The sequence below is a fragment of the Dendropsophus ebraccatus genome, chromosome 8, assembly GCF_027789765.1.
Source record: "Dendropsophus ebraccatus isolate aDenEbr1 chromosome 8, aDenEbr1.pat, whole genome shotgun sequence".
Lineage (NCBI taxonomy): Eukaryota > Metazoa > Chordata > Amphibia > Anura > Hylidae > Dendropsophus > Dendropsophus ebraccatus.
In genome coordinates this window covers 81,201,749-81,217,256 of record NC_091461.1, presented here as the reverse complement: position 1 = coordinate 81,217,256, position 15,508 = coordinate 81,201,749, and the positions used below count along the sequence as shown (strand labels likewise).

General features: G+C 41.6%; 1 protein-coding gene across 1 annotated transcript; it reads right to left on the bottom strand.

Moving 5' to 3' along the window:
- Nucleotides 1–1,455: 1,455 nt before the first annotated feature.
- Nucleotides 1,456–8,267, bottom strand: LOC138799494 (pepsin A-like). Its single transcript, XM_069980766.1, has 9 exons — nucleotides 8,150–8,267; nucleotides 7,853–8,006; nucleotides 7,045–7,162; nucleotides 6,102–6,220; nucleotides 3,888–4,087; nucleotides 2,690–2,806; nucleotides 2,442–2,586; nucleotides 1,914–2,012; nucleotides 1,456–1,793 (listed from the first exon to the last, which is right to left on the bottom strand). Exons 1-9 carry the CDS (start codon nucleotides 8,203–8,205, stop codon nucleotides 1,644–1,646), a joined length of 1,158 nt encoding a protein of 385 aa, XP_069836867.1. The 5' UTR covers nucleotides 8,206–8,267; the 3' UTR covers nucleotides 1,456–1,643.
- Between the last annotated feature and the right edge of the window lie 7,241 nt (nucleotides 8,268–15,508).

Sequence of the window (15,508 nt, the reverse complement as noted above, 5' to 3'; positions counted from 1 at the left end):
AGGTTAAAATCCCTCATTGGTGAAACCAATTAAATTTTGGTAAATCCACATTAAAAACTATGCAACTTTCTGCTGCAGATTTAGAAAAATCCACCTGCCCTCTCCGAACATAACCGTAAGGTAAAATGAAACTACTAGAAATTGAGATGTTCTTAAATTTTTTAAACCCACTAAAGTAAACCTGCACTCTAGGCTTATTAGTACAGTACTTAAGAAACCCAAATTGACAGGTTAATTGCAGATCCAAATAGCTAACCGTTAACTTGAAAAAGAATGAGTCATGGCACTCTTGTCTATAGGCAGTTTGTAATAATAATAGTTTTTTTTTAGCATGTGTTCTATAAAGTGTTTTATAAGAAGTATATACTAAAAGTTTTTTTTTTTTTTTAAATATATACATATATATATGATGACAATACCACAATTGAGCTTGACATACATAATTACATTGGTTCAGTTTTACAGAGCAATAAAAATGAATGGTTTGGGGATCTTTTTGTTGCTGTTGTGAATTCCATTCTTGTATTAATATTGTCATATAAATTTGTGTAACTGTAATTTGCATTATTTAATATTTTCCTCTTGATACATTCATTGTTAATGGAAATGTTGTATGTCTGCTCTTTTTAGAGCAATCATTAGACTGAATTTGACAAGCAACTCATTTGAAAGACCAGTAAAAGCACAAAATATAATGTGTTGTAATAAACATTTTGTGGCCTTTATGTAGTTTTTTTTTTTTTTTCTTTACCTTAGTGTTGACTTCTTGGTATGTTATATCAATGGTATACCTCAGTGTTCTAACACTTCTGAATTTGAACTGTTTGGTATTCGAACGAAAATTTACCTGGGAGTAGTGTTCGGAATTTGAACTTTGCTCGGTATCCGAACATTTTTGCGAGCGTGGACCACGGTTTGTACCTGGTGAGTTTACCTCTGGTGAGGCTTTACATACTGTACAGTACTGTATAAGATTGCGGAGGGCATATACAGTACAGTAGTAGTACAGTCATTGCACCACCATCTCCTATCCTTTACAGTGCTGGGGGGGGGGGGAGGGGTGATCGGCACTATACAGTAAAAGATGAGTGAAAAGTTGCACTACTGTTCTATAATTGCTGGTTTTGTTGAAGATTTCTTTTAAAATGTACTGTACAGTATAGTGCTGTTCTGTATTGTCCTGTAGTGATTAAACTGGACACTTTTTAATGTGATAAAGGGGTACTTTAGTTAATTATTGGTGGCTGCTGGAACCGATTAAACACATTTACATTATTTATTTTCCTATGGGAAGACACTGCTCGGTTCTCGAACTTCCCTCCTGAACCAATTAAATTCAAGAACAGAGATACCAATGTATTTAGTTTAAATGGGTAAATGCCTAAGTAGCCAGATGTGTATGCTAGGCATTCATTCTCTCCTTCTTTATATTATTTTTAACAAACAGACCTTGAATTGTTATGAACAAGCATTTTATTAGGTTATTTTGCTAAATAGATTGCATTACATAATTCCTTAACATTAAGGAAACTGTACATAACCAGGTTCAATAAAAGACAAGGCATCACTAACAAGAATGTTAAGCAAAGAATAAGCAATGACTGCTATACTTTCGCCCAGAAGATAGTATGGGGAGATATGATTTATGCAATTGGAGCCATTGCAACATAGTTATTGGCCCTATCGAACACTACATAATATTCACGGATGAATACGTCTCCCAGGATCCACAAATCCCCTGAGTTGGTTGGCAGATTCATAGCCTGAAATCCACTGGTGCACCCTTGCTGATTCTGTGGAATAACAAGGCATATCAAAGAAGGAAAATTCTTTCAGTAGTAAAGTATCAACAGCAGCCCAATATTTCAGTTCTTTTTTTATGATGTATTAGTAAGCCATTTTGTTTAACATACCTGACGAACATAGGCACTGGCTGACAGTGGGAACTGTACTCCGTTGATGGTAAAGACAATAGTTGGCATGCTGCTAATGCTGTTGCAGTTAATGACATACTAGGAGGAGCAAAAATATATATATATATATATCAGTGTATGCATTAGAGAGTACTAGACATTAAAAAAAAAAAAGTCAAAATTGGCACGTGGCTTCTTTTGGCTCAAGAACTGTGCCACTACCACATGTTAGCTGAAAGTCAAATGTAAAAAAATGAGCAGCAGGGCATGCATTTAGCATCTATTTATTTTAGAAATAGTGGAATTTTCTTCCTATAGAAGAAAAACACCAGGAAAAACCATCATGTATATATGCATATTTTCCGACATTTTTAATAGAAATGAAGGAGTCACATGATGGATAAAAAATGACGTGACTTGCAAATAAAAAATGCTATGGATAAAATGCCTATTCTAATTTACACTAGAATGAAAGAATGCCAGAATAACCACCAAAACGTACCTGCCTTTTAAGAGGAAATTACTCACCTGTCCATTTGAATCCTGACTTGCACCAATATAGTACTGAATGTTGGCAATGGGACTTGATGGTCCAGCAATAAGAGAAGTACCAGTGTCAACAATGGCTTGGCAAGAACCACTACAAGCAATGACCTGCCCATTGATTGATACGCTGTACACAGGAATATAAAAGAGAGTTTTTATCTTTAAATATTTTGAATCTGTATCATACATCTGCATACTTTATTATAGTCTGTTGGCAATCCTTTACTTACCTGTCAACTGTTATTTGCCAGTATGTTTCAGCAGTCAGAGGTACCCAGTTTAAGCTTCCACTGTAATATGAAGTGTCAACTCCACCGAATAAAACAAAGCTGCCACTTTGTCCTTGACTAAAACAGAAAAAGTATAGTTGGTGTAATATAAATGAAACTATGCCTAAACCCAGCACCTGAAATTTTAGATAAGTTCATGAAACAGAGTTCATGAACCCTTTGCATAAATTACATATACCATGTACAATATAAAGCAAACCTCCACGTGTCTTTAAAAGTACTGCCCAAGAGGCATATACTTGTAAATGCTGAGCGGTCTTGCTTGATGGCTTCTGCCAGTCAAAGACCCTATACTGCTGGACAAAAAGACCAAAGGCTGCCTGCTAATGATAGCAGCTATATTCTGCTAGCAAAAGGCCTGGGGCTAGTGAAAAAAAGGAGGAGGGTGCTGAGTAATGCAGGGAAGCCCTGGTGTGTCCCCTGGAGAAATGTTTGGGGGGGGGGGGGGGAGAGGCAATGCTGTAAATACTGGGAGTATGGCAGTAGCCCCGCTGTGCCTACTAAGGGAAAGAGGAAGAACTCCCTATTCAGGACAAATGCATGCTTTTGTGAATAGAGAATGCAAGTGTATAAGTTTGTTGTAAGAGACAGTAGACATCTTACAGACTGCTTAACATGTAATGTTTGCTTTCTATGTGAAAATTATGACATTTGAAATGGCCACTGTCATTTTAAACAATTCTCCTATTTGATAGCTTATGTATTTTCTAACATATTTGTAAGCCATCTTATCACTAGGTATCTTACTTCCCTGCAGTCTGTTCTCTTTCTGTTGTCGGGCTCAGTCTGTCTCTAGTAACAGAGTTACCAAGATGAAATATGTGCTTTATTGCTATACACTGGAGAAAGCCTAAGCTATGAGCCTGTCTACCTCTTCCAGAGAATTCACATTTTGCATTAAAGGTAAATCATAGCTTCCCTGACATATTTTCACACTCATATTTTTTTTAAGTACCAATGTTGGTACTATATGTACGCAGTGCTGCCTTCTGAATGCATCATGAAGGGGGCTCTTGGGCCCAGCAGTAAAACCACTAAAATCACTTTGTCACTACTCTGGGTTTATCTAACAAAACTATGTACTTGATAAATTATGTTAAAAAATATCTTTTAAATATACAGGTATGCTTTAACTCACGAGCTTAGATAGACAGAGAAGAGATCTTGGGGAATAAGACCCTGGTTCCACATATTGTCAAAAACTGGAGTAGCTTGAGAAGATGCCAAACTTGGAAATGCAAGCCCCAATATTCCATCAAATGGAGAATAGTACAGGAAAGAACCAGGTTCACTTTCACTCAAGCCAAAGATCTGATTTGTGACTTGTATGTTTCCAACCTAAAAAGAAAGGAAATGAAAACTTTAAGGAGCCATTTACCACATGTATTCTTTTCATGCTGCTGGAATACAATGGCAATTTACATATACCGTATAGAACCGTATGTTTACTTCTCCTCTTTGTCCTTATTTATATATATTTTACCTCTTAGGTAATTCAGATCTTGTCAGCGTTTCTTTTCTTCCTGTTTTGAGTTATTCTTGTATTTACCTTATGTCATGGACACTTAGCTCTTGAATCTTATTGCGTGTATAAAGCTATATTCTGTACAATTGCTATACTTAATTTTTATTAAAGCACTTTAAAAAATTTTGATACAAAAAAAACCCCTCTAGGCTAGGGCTCCATGATGATTTTGGTTGAAGACTGGTCATGTGGCAAAAGATCACTATTTTGCACTGTGGGATTGTGTTGCATTGCAGCTTAGGTAAGAGAGAAAGGTTTCATTGCAACTCACAAATGGCAATGACTGGGTCCCAGCAGTTACAAGAAATCAGATATAGATGGACTTTTTGAAATTGCCAGGTAATGGCCACCTGTTGGTTAACAACCTACTATACGAAGCATCCTTTTTTCCTCTTGTGTTTCCCTATTTACTTAGGGCTCTATTACACGGAGTGATAATCGGCCAATTCAGAGAACGATCAGCCGATGAAACAATCATTGGCTGATTGCGTCTTTAGGTCAGGACTAAAAATCATTGGCTGCTTGGCTCGCATCATTACATGTAATAGCAATGTGCGGCTGACTGTTGATCATTGTAGTATAAAATAATTATGTATTTACTTACATTCCCCGTTGTTTTTGGGACCGGAACAGATGGCAGAGCTGGAGCTGCAGAGACCAGGAAATGCCTGGGGACGTTCCGTGGTAAGGTAAATAAATACTTTATTATTTTACACTAGAGGAAGGGGCTGCACGGACATTGCTAACAATTGTTCAGCCCTTACTGCTTTAGGGTGGTATTACACGGGCCGAGCAGGGCCCGATAATACCTGTAAACGAGCGCCGATCTGCTAGATCGTTGCTCGTTTACTGGCTTTATTACACGGTCTGATAATCGTTTGACAAGAGCTGCAAGGACATCGTTACCGATGTCCTTGCAGCCCTTGCTAAACTGGCATACATTACCCATCCACGTTCCAGGACTGCTCCTGCCGTCCGCTTCTCCCGGGGTCCCGTGCGCGCTCTAGCTTCACAGCGGCCTGTCAGCTGGTAGGCCGCTCAGCCAATCACAGGCCGGGACCGCCGCGGCCTGTGATTGGCTGAGCGGCCTATCAGCTGACAAGCCGCTGTGAATCTAGAGCACGCACGGGACCCCGGGAGAAGCGGACGGCAGGAGCAGTCCTGGAACGTGGATGGGTAATGTATATCGTTAGTCGCTGGCCACGCACCGCTATTACACGTAGCGGTGCGCGGTCGGCGCCCGGCAAAAATAGGGTCTAGCCTATATCAACGATCAGCCGATGAACGTTGTCATCGGCTGATCGTTGCATTTATTACATGGAGCGATAATCTGGCCAATTCGGCCGATTATCGTTCTGTGTAATAGTACCCTTATAGTCGGCCAGTGTAAATGCTCAGTAAACAAGTGCCGAACTAGCAGATCAACTTTTTTGGAACTTGCATTATCAAATACAATTTTATCCTACAGTCCCAGTCTTACATTTACAGGGTTAAGGAAGCTGGTATATAAGTAGCTCTTCAGTTCTTTACCAATTAATCCAGGAATCCAGGTTGCAGCTATTCGGAATCTTCAAAAAGCCTCTTTGACTCCTTGTATCAGAGACTAAAATCATTTTGCTACATCCTAGAAGCTCAGCTGGCTATATGACAGGTACCATGTGTCTCCTTGACCAAACAACTGTCTTACTGTGTCAGCAGTTTGGAATGTGAATTACAGCTGACAAATGCTCTTTTATCTACATTTCTTTCTTCATATTTTCTTACATCCAAACATTTCTGCTTTTATTTTCCCTTTTATAATATTTGTCTTTAGCCATAAAATCTCACCTGCACAGTATCATATCCAAGTACACCAGTCATACTTCCAGTGCCATACTGGATGGATAGTGGAGTGTTTGTTGCTTGAAATGTGGATGACTGCTGTGGGTTGAACATGTGATGATTGGCTAGAAATAAAAATTGCATAAAACATAAACTTACTAAAATATTCTACAAATTGTTGTATTTAAAACTAAACAACTAATATGTTTTATTTGTAACATATATTCTTAATGCCATGGCTACAGATCTTCTCGCATGTATACCTAATTTGGCTATGTCGTAGTGGCGATTGTGTTGGCTATGAGGTTAGTGGACCCCTACACCAGGAAGGGGGACAGAAGTTCTGTCCCCCTAATCACACTAAAGTTGACACAGTACAACTTCCCTCTCCTGCTGCATACAATTGTGACTGTTAAAAGCCTTTTACATGGGACGATTATGGCGCAATAAATTGTTATATTCGAATTTAAGCGATAATCTGCTCATGTAAAGGTGGCAACAAACAAATGATAAATAAGAAATTGCTATTATGTCATTGATCGCATCTTTTAAGCTGACCTCAAAATTATTGTTCACAAGTCGTTCATTGTACACACTCGTTCGCAGGGATAAGTATTAGATTATGATATTAAAACAATCGTATTAACTATTTTTTGTAGCAATTTATACTTTAGTCTAAATGTCTATCTTTTAAAAGAAAAAAAAATGTTTGCTTGTCATTCACTTAACGAGTGCTTAAACGATTTTTCTGTACATGTTAAAGGACCCTTAGACCATAAGCACCCTTTAAGAGCCAGGTATTTTGGTACATTATGTAGATGAGAAAAATGACTTTCAAATATTTGTATTCCAAAAAAAAAATAATACAGTAAAAAGATTGTCCTGTGGTCAGGTTTAAGTACAACATGTGCCATTGATATAGAAAAAAAAAAAGATGCATAACACTCACTGCAAGCTGGACTGGAGCAGTAGACTGAGGGCACCCACAAGTTAGAGGATCCTGTATCAAATATAACAGTAAAGGACTGTCCTGGGGTTCCAATGGATATGGTTCCAAAATATTCAATCTAGGTAAAGCAAAACAAAAATTTACAGAGAGGTCCTAGACACATAAATATTCCCCTGCAATGAATCGACAACTGCCTTCTCTGTTTGTGCTTATATTTTAAGAACATACAATACCTATAGTATGGCATGAAAAGGAAATGTTCACATATGACAGACTGTAGGAAAAAATGTAACAGAAATCCATTTGATATATCTGAATTTTATATTTATAATATTCTTGTCTACAAGTTAAATAAACAAACCTCTTTTATATATGTGGGATGTGTTTTGTCAGATGTATATTAAAAAAAAGAGCGCCTGTCATTAGAAAAAAAATTGACATTTCAAGTTATGATTGGTCGGGATGTGAGTGTTTAGACCACAACCGATCAGAAAACCAGTGGGCAGATGTACTCCTCTCTCCCCTATGTCTGTCTGAGCTGTACGGCTCCATTGACTTACCTTATGTGGCTGTCCAGGTCATGTGACCTTTCGCCCGGCTCATTCTCCTAATCTGTTGCAGTTTGAACACTCAGACCCCAACAGATGAAAACTTTTGACGTGTCTCTTTGACTTCAAGAGTTTTTTTGCTAATGACAGGTACTCTTTAAACTCTTTAAACAGTATTTTAGGGAAAAATCCTCCTAAAGTGTTACGTGTTTCTTTTTAAAGCAATTGTGATAATGCTGTGGCTTTCATTTTCTACTTACATCCATGTAGTTTTGAAGAGGTTCACCAGATGCCTGAGCTAAAGTAGGAAAATATTTAGTCGCTGGATCATAAGGATGTTTATGTAAGTAGTCACCAAGTAACCCCAATCTGTTTAGACGGCTGCGGAGAGACTCTCCTTTCCTTAGGGGGACTCTATAAAGGGAAATGAAATTTTGGGTTTATGTCATGACTGATGCATAAAAGGAAAAAATACTTGTAAGGAATATACTATGAAATCACACTAACAGACACAAACAACAAAAAGATAATGCAGGAATAAATTTTGTATTTCATACTTGACCATGCCACATTGTGCCAGAGTTACCAGCCCCAAGAGAAGAAGAAACTTCATGTTTGCCAAGTCTAGCTTAGATGTATAAGTGAAAAACCAGACTTGGGATAGAATGTGACAAATTCAGGCAGCACTTATATATTCCTCACCTGAATGTTAATTCAGTGAAGCTAAATCTGATGGGAATTCTTCCATCACCTTGGTGAAGGGGATATGAGCTGATATTGCCTAGTTTAGAATAGGATATCTCAGATAGTTGGAAACTTATGATAAATTCTTTTATTGAAATTGTCAACTGTTTGATTAAAGATCCGATAAAGTTATGAAGCAAATAAAGTTATGGAGGACATTGATAATTGTATTTACTAGCTGGCAGATACTTTGTCAGAAATACTGCACAAACATGGTATGAACACAACTTAAAAGGGTGCCCCAGCAATGAACGTTTTTATATATACAGTGATACCTTAGTTTAAGAGTAACTTGGTTTAAGAGCTCACAGTTTTGCAAAATTGTGACTTGGTTTAAGCGCATTGCTTTGGTTTAAGAGCTCCCTGTACTGGGTGGGAGGGGAAGTGGGGAGGGGCATTGTCTGCATAACTGGGTCTACAGCACTGTACTCCGACCCAGGAAGTCTCCCTCTCCTTCCAAATCATGGCAGATCCACTTCAGGCTGGGGCTTACATCAGGGGACAGGACTGTGGGGGTAATTTCTCCATAACTGTAACCCCTCTCTCCCCGAACAGAGAGTGCTGCTATACTGGGCCCACATATGTCCTGCTCATTCCTTCATGCTCCCTGCAGTCTCTGTCCTCCCTTGTGTTTCCTATCCTCTCCATTACTGTACAGTTACTTATAATATCACATATTCTGCTGTTTCTGAATGTTTCTTTCATTAGCTTTACATGTTATTCAGAATAATAAATCATTATAGTGCTTGAAAAGCACTATATTGTAATCCGTATTCTTCTTCTTCCGTTTCTTCTTCTTCCAGCTATTTTTCTGCGCGTAATACAGCCCGAACCGGTTTAAACATGGTCGAAACCCTCGGCGATGTGTGGTGTGCTATCTATTTTTCGTTTCGATCAGATTTGTCGTTTTTAAGAAATTTACGTTTAAAGTTCCCAAATTTCCCATAGAAAATAATGGCCCATTGCAAATAATGGCCACACTCTAACCGCTAACAGCCAATCACAGCACATATGCAAATAGCTGAGATATAGCAGCCAATAGGAACTCTAAGGTCTTGTCAGGCATGTATCACACCATCCACTGTCACATCTCCACTTTTGGCCAATAGAAGATGTAATGCATGGAAGGTCCTTAACGATTTTGTCTCACTGACATGAGTAAGGTTGTCATGGTAACCGAGCAATGATCTTTACCATTATAAGTGCCCAGATCGCTATTAAAGGGACCTAGGTCGCCCTTAAAGTAACGCAAGTCGCTCTTAAAGGGACCCAAGTCGCTCTTAAAGGGACGGGACCCAATTCGCTCTTAAAGGGATGGGACCCAAGTCGCTCTTAAAGGGTCCCATGTAGCTCTTAAAGGGATCCAAGTCGCTCTTAAAGGGAACGGGACGTAAGTTGCTCTTAAACGGACGGGACACATGTTGCTCTTAATGGGACCCAAGTCACTCCAAAAGGTATGGGACCCATGTCGCTGTTAGAGACCAATGTCGCTAGAGCGACCTGGGTCCCTTTAAGAGCGACCCGGGTCCTTTTAAGAGCGACCCGGGTCCTTTTAAGAGCGACCCGGGTCCTTTTAAGAGCGACCTGGGTCCCTTTATGAGCGACCTAGGTCCCTTTAAGAGTGACCTGGGTCCTTTTAAGAGCGAAATATGTCCCTTCAATATTGAAATATGTCCCTTTAAGAGCGACCTGGGTCCTTTTAAGAGCGAAATATGTCCCTTCAAGATTGAAATATGTCCCTTTAAGAGCGACCTGGGTCCCTTTAAGAGTGAAATGGGTCCCTTTAAGAGAGACTTAGGTCCCTTTTTAAGAGCAACCTGGGTCCCTTTAAGAGCGAAATATGTCCGTTTAAGAGCAAAATGGGTCCTTTTAAGAGCGACCTGGGTCCCTTTAAGAGTGAAATGGGTCCCTTTAAGAGCGACCTGGGTCCCTTCAAGAGCGACCTGGGTCCCTTCAAGAGCGACCTGGGTCCCTTCAAGAGCGACCTGGGTCCCTTCAAGAGCGACCTGGGTCCCTTTAAGAGCGACCTGGGTCCCTTTAAGAGCGACCTGGGTCCCTTTAAGAGCGACCTGGGTCCCTTTAAGAGTGAAATGAGTCCCTTTAAGAGCGACCTGGGTCCCTTTAAAAGCGACCTGGGTCCCTTTAAGAGTGAAATGGGTCCCTTTAAGAGCGATCTGGGTCCCTTTAAGAGAAAAATGGGTCCTTTTAAGCGTGAAATTGGTCCCTTTAAGAGCGAAATATGTCCCTTTAAGAGCAAAATGGGTCCTTTTAAGAGCGACCTGGGGCCCTTTAAGAGCAAAATGGGTCTTTTTAAGCGTGAAATTGGTCCCTTTAAGCATGAAATTGGTCCCTTTAAGAGCGAAATGGGTCCCTTTAAAAGCTAAATGGGTCCCTTTAAGCGTGAAATTGGTCCCTTTAATAGCAACCTGGGTCCCTTTAAAAGCGACCTGGGTCCCTTTTAAGAGCGATTTGGGTCCCTTTAAGAGCGAAATGGGTCCCTTTAAGCGTGAAATTCGTCCCTTTAAGAGCGACCTTGGTCCCATTAAGAGCAACCTGGGTCCCTTTAAGAGCAAAATAGGTCCCTTTAAGAGTGAAATTGGTCTCTTCAATAACGACCTGGGTCCCTTTAAGAGCGAAATTCTTCCCTTTGAGCGTGAAATTGGTCCCTTTAAGAGTGAAATTGGTCTCTTCAATAGCGACCTGGGTCCCTTTAAGAGCAACCTGGGTCCCTGTAAGAGCGATCTGGGTCCCTGTAAGGTTGAAATGGGTCCCTTTAAGAGCGAAATGGGTCCCTTTATGTGCGACCTGGGTCCCTTTAAAGAGCGACCTGGGTCCCTTTAAGAGCGAAATAGGTCCCTTTAAGAGAAAAATGGGTCCTTTTAAGCGTGAAATTGGTCCCTTTAAGAGCGAAATATGTCCCTTTAAGAGCAAAATGGGTCCTTTTAAGAGCGACCTGGGGTATTTCCCTGGAAATGCAAATCTAGTTATTTTTGGGTGCGGAACTAATTGTCTCCAGTTCTATGATTTCTTTTGGGAAAATTTGCTTTGGTTTAAGAGTGGATTTCGATTACTAGCACGGTCCAGAACAAATTATGCTCGTAATCCAAGGCACCACTGTGTGTGTGTATATATATATATATATATGTATGTGTGTATATACAGTGTATATATACACTCACCGGCCACTTTATTAGGTACACCATGCTAGTAATGGGTTGGACCCCCTTTTGCCTTCAGAACTGCCTCAATTCTTCGTGGCATAGATTCAACAAGGTGCTGGAAGCATTCCTCAGAGATTTTGGTCCATATTGACATGATGGCATCACATAGTTGCCGCAGATTTGTCGGCTGCACATCCATGATGCGAATCTCCCGTTCCACCACATCCCAAAGATGCTCTATTGGATTGAGATCTGGTGACTGTGGAGGCCATTTGAGTACAGTGAACTCATTGTCATGTTCAAGAAACCAGTCTGAGATGATTCTAGCTTTATGACATGGCGCATTATCCTGCTGAAAGTAGCCATCAGATGTTGGGTACATTGTGGTCATAAAGGGATGGACATGGTCAGCAACAATACTCAGGTAGGCTGTGGCGTTGCAACGATGCTCAATTGGTACCAAGGGGCCCAAAGAGTGCCAAGAAATTATTCCCCACACCATGACACCACCACCACCAGCCTGAACCGTTGATACAAGGCAGGATGGATCCATGCTTTCATGTTGTTGACGCCAAATTCTGACCCTACCATCCGAATGTCGCAGCAGAAATCGAGACTCATCAGACCAGGCAACGTTTTTCCAATCTTCTACTGTCCAATTTCGATGAGCTTGTGCCAATTGTAGCCTCAGTTTCCTGTTAGCTGAAAGGAGTGGCACCTGGTGTGGTCTTCTGCTGCTGTAGCCCATCTGCCTCAAAGTTCGACGTACTGTGCGCTCAGAGATGCTCTTCTGCCTACCTTGGTTGTAACGGTTGGCTATTTGAGTCACTGTTGCCTTTCTATCAGCTCGAACCAGTCTGCCCATTCTCCTCTGACCTCTGGCATCAACAAGGCATTTCCGCCCACAGAACTGCCGCTCACTGGATGTTTTTTCTTTTTCGGACCATTCTCTGTAAACCCTAGAGATGGTTGTGCGTGAAAATCCCAGTAGATCAGCAGTTTCTGAAATACTCAGACCAGCCCTTCTGGCACCAACAACCATGCCACGTTCAAAGGCACTCAAATCACCTTTCTTCCCCATACTGATGCTCGGTTTGAACTGCAGGAGATTGTCTTGACCATGTCTACATGCCTAAATGCACTGAGTTGCCGCCATGTGATTGGCTGATTAGAAATTAAATGGTAACGTGCAGTTGGACAGGTATACCTAATAAAGTGGCCGGTGAGTGTATATAACAGTGGTGCCTTGGATTATGAGCATAATTTGTTCCGGGACCGTGCTTATAATCCAAATATATATATATTGGACTGAGGCTGAATGGAACATAAATTATTTTTATTCTTTTCTCATCCCCGCTCCCCCTGCAGCATCTTCAGGTCCCCTGCTAAACGCCCCTGTTGTCACTTCCTAGATGGATTTGTCTAGGCAGTGATAGCCCACTCATCCAATCCCTGACTGAAGCGGCACTGTTCAACAGGGAGTCAAAGTTTTAAAAAAAATTGACATGTCAAAAGTTTTGATTGGTCGGGATGTGAGTGTTTAGACAGCAACCAATCAGAAAACCAGTGGGGAGATTGCCGTGCATTCCTCTCCCCTTTATGTCTGTGTGAGCTGTACGGCTCCATTGGCTTCCCTTATGTGGCTGTCCAGGTCACCTGTCTCATTCTCCTGATCTGCTGGTATTGGATCTTTGGGTCCGTCCCCTGCTAAACGCCCCCTTCGTCACTTCCAAGATGGATTTGTCTAGGCAGTGACAGCCCACTCAACCAATCACTGACTGAAGTGGCAATGTTCAGCAGGGTTTCAAAGTTTAGAGATTGCATCCATCGTCAGAAAATTATGTATTATTTAGCTCCTTTCCTCTCCAAAATGTGTCATGGGAACCATACAGTTGCCACTAATCAACCTAGACTGTATTAGACAGTGACCAGGATTAAAGAGAACCCCAGTTTTACCCTTATTAGTACCATTGTATTTCAATTGAGGGGGGACCAAGGGTTGTCACATGTTAAAAAAAAAAGTTATGTTAATGTGTTTTTCCTTAGACTCATTGGCATCACAACACGTGTTATCACCCCTATAAGCCTTTAGGATGATGGAATATTTTAATCATTAAAGAAAAACAGGAAGTATATAATGTAGAAAGACCCCTCCCCCTATTAGTATTATTTTAAAGCAATAAAGACACTAGGGAGGGAGCTTTGTGATGCCAATGGGTCTAAGGAAAACTCAATAACTTAATAATGTTATCTTCCTCGACGTCTCTTTGGCATCACAACACATGGGGAATAAGCAAGTAGTGTCCTACATGAGAAATCTTTCCTGCACAACCATATTTAAAGCAAATGTACCATTCTATTCATATGCAACATTTAAGGCAAATGTACCTGCTGGTACATTCGCTTTAAGACAGACCTAGCAAAGAATCTAATGTGCTTTACAAAGATCAAATGTGAGTGGCTGATGAATATGCCAGCTCAATACATTTACAAATCTGTTGATGATTTGGAGGCCTTTTTCCCTTTTATTCTTCCCAATAACAACACAAACAGGCTCTCTTCCTCAACTCTCTGCAGATAAACGTTAAAGGGAACCAATCATCCCAATCGGGCTGATATGGCTCCCTGATCTGCTGTATGCAGCTCCTGCAGCAGCCACGGCTCTCTGCCTGTCAGCGCACTCGGAGGGGATGAATGACAGGAAGAGAGGTCCCTTACTGGCCTCTCTGCCTGTCAATCATCCATCCGAGCGCGCTGATAGGCAGAGCGCAATGACTAGATACGGGCGGGCAGCCCAGATGACTACTACACAGCCGCTGCCTGTCATGTGCCCAGGGGATTAAAGTCCTTTTTTTGTGGGATATACAGCTCCTGCTGCAGCCAATCTGTGTCGTGTCTGCTGCAGGAGCTGTATGTAGCAGTTCAGGGAACCATATCAGCCACCTTGGGGGAGATTTATCAAAAATGGTGTAAAGTGAAACTGGCTCAGTTACCCCTAACAACCAATCAGATTCTACCTTTCATTTTTCAAAGAATCTGTGAGGAATGAAAGGTGGAATCTTATTAATTGCTAGGGGCAACTGAGCTAGTTTCACTTTGCACCATGTTTGATAAATCTCCCCTTACTCATCTTTAGAAAAAACAGTATATGGGGGTTCAGACCCTACGGCTGCATTCACACGTTCCATGGATATGTGGCACATATCCATACAGTTCCATCGCTCCCAGTATCATATCAGAGATGCTGGTGTGTGTGTGTCGGGGGGGACTCCATTACAGGCATTCCATGTCCGTGTTCTGTGTGAATGCAGCCTAAGGCTTGTAATTCTCCTACTTATAATTTTCCAAGCAATCAGACTGAGAGCTTTCAGGTCTTGACAGATATGAGTGGCCTGAACTATCAGGTTCTTGATTGGGGCAAATTCCAAAATTACCCCTAACCCATTGTCATCAGTAGGGCAAACCATGATCTCTTCAGCCAGAAGACGGTTATCATGATGATTGATGCCTGATCTTTCACCAGCATTCTAGGAATCATGGAGTTTGGGGGGGGGGGAATATAGGACAGGGCAGGGCCGGAACAAAGGGTAGGCCAGGGTAGGCGATGGCCTAGGGCGCCATCTAGTGGCCAATTACAGGGGGCGCAATTGCAGTCTCTGTAAAAAAAAATTAAATACTTTATTCTTCTGCCTCCTGTGGCTGCCGAGCGCCACACATACCACCAGACGCCAGCGCTCTCCTCATATCCCCCTAGCCTGCATCAGCTTCAGCTCTGAAGCTGAAGCTGCTGCAGGCTCTGGCCCCGCGCTTCCGACAGCAATCGCCCCCCCCCCGGAGACAAATCCGCCGGGGCCTCGCCAGGGCAGGAGCACCCTCTGTAGCCAATTTCCCCCTCCCGTTGCCACTAGTGAACCGCCCCCCCCCCCCCACGTGGGCCTCACATGTCGCCGGTCGGACCAGTCGCGTGTCCCGCGGCGGCAGTCATATCTGCTCCTCCTCCTGTCTCCTAAT

Coding starts and splice junctions, on each gene's coding strand:
- LOC138799494 (XM_069980766.1), bottom strand. CDS start 8,205: ATGAAGTTTCTTCTTCTCTTGGGGCTGGTAACTCTGGCACAATGTGGC. Junction 2,807..3,887: donor TTCTCTGTCTATCTAAGCTC/GTGAGTTAAAGC, acceptor TTTCTGTTTTAG/TCAAGGACAAAGTGGCAGCT. Junction 2,013..2,441: donor GTCAGGATTCAAATGGACAG/GTGAGTAATTTC, acceptor TGCTCCTCCTAG/TATGTCATTAACTGCAACAG.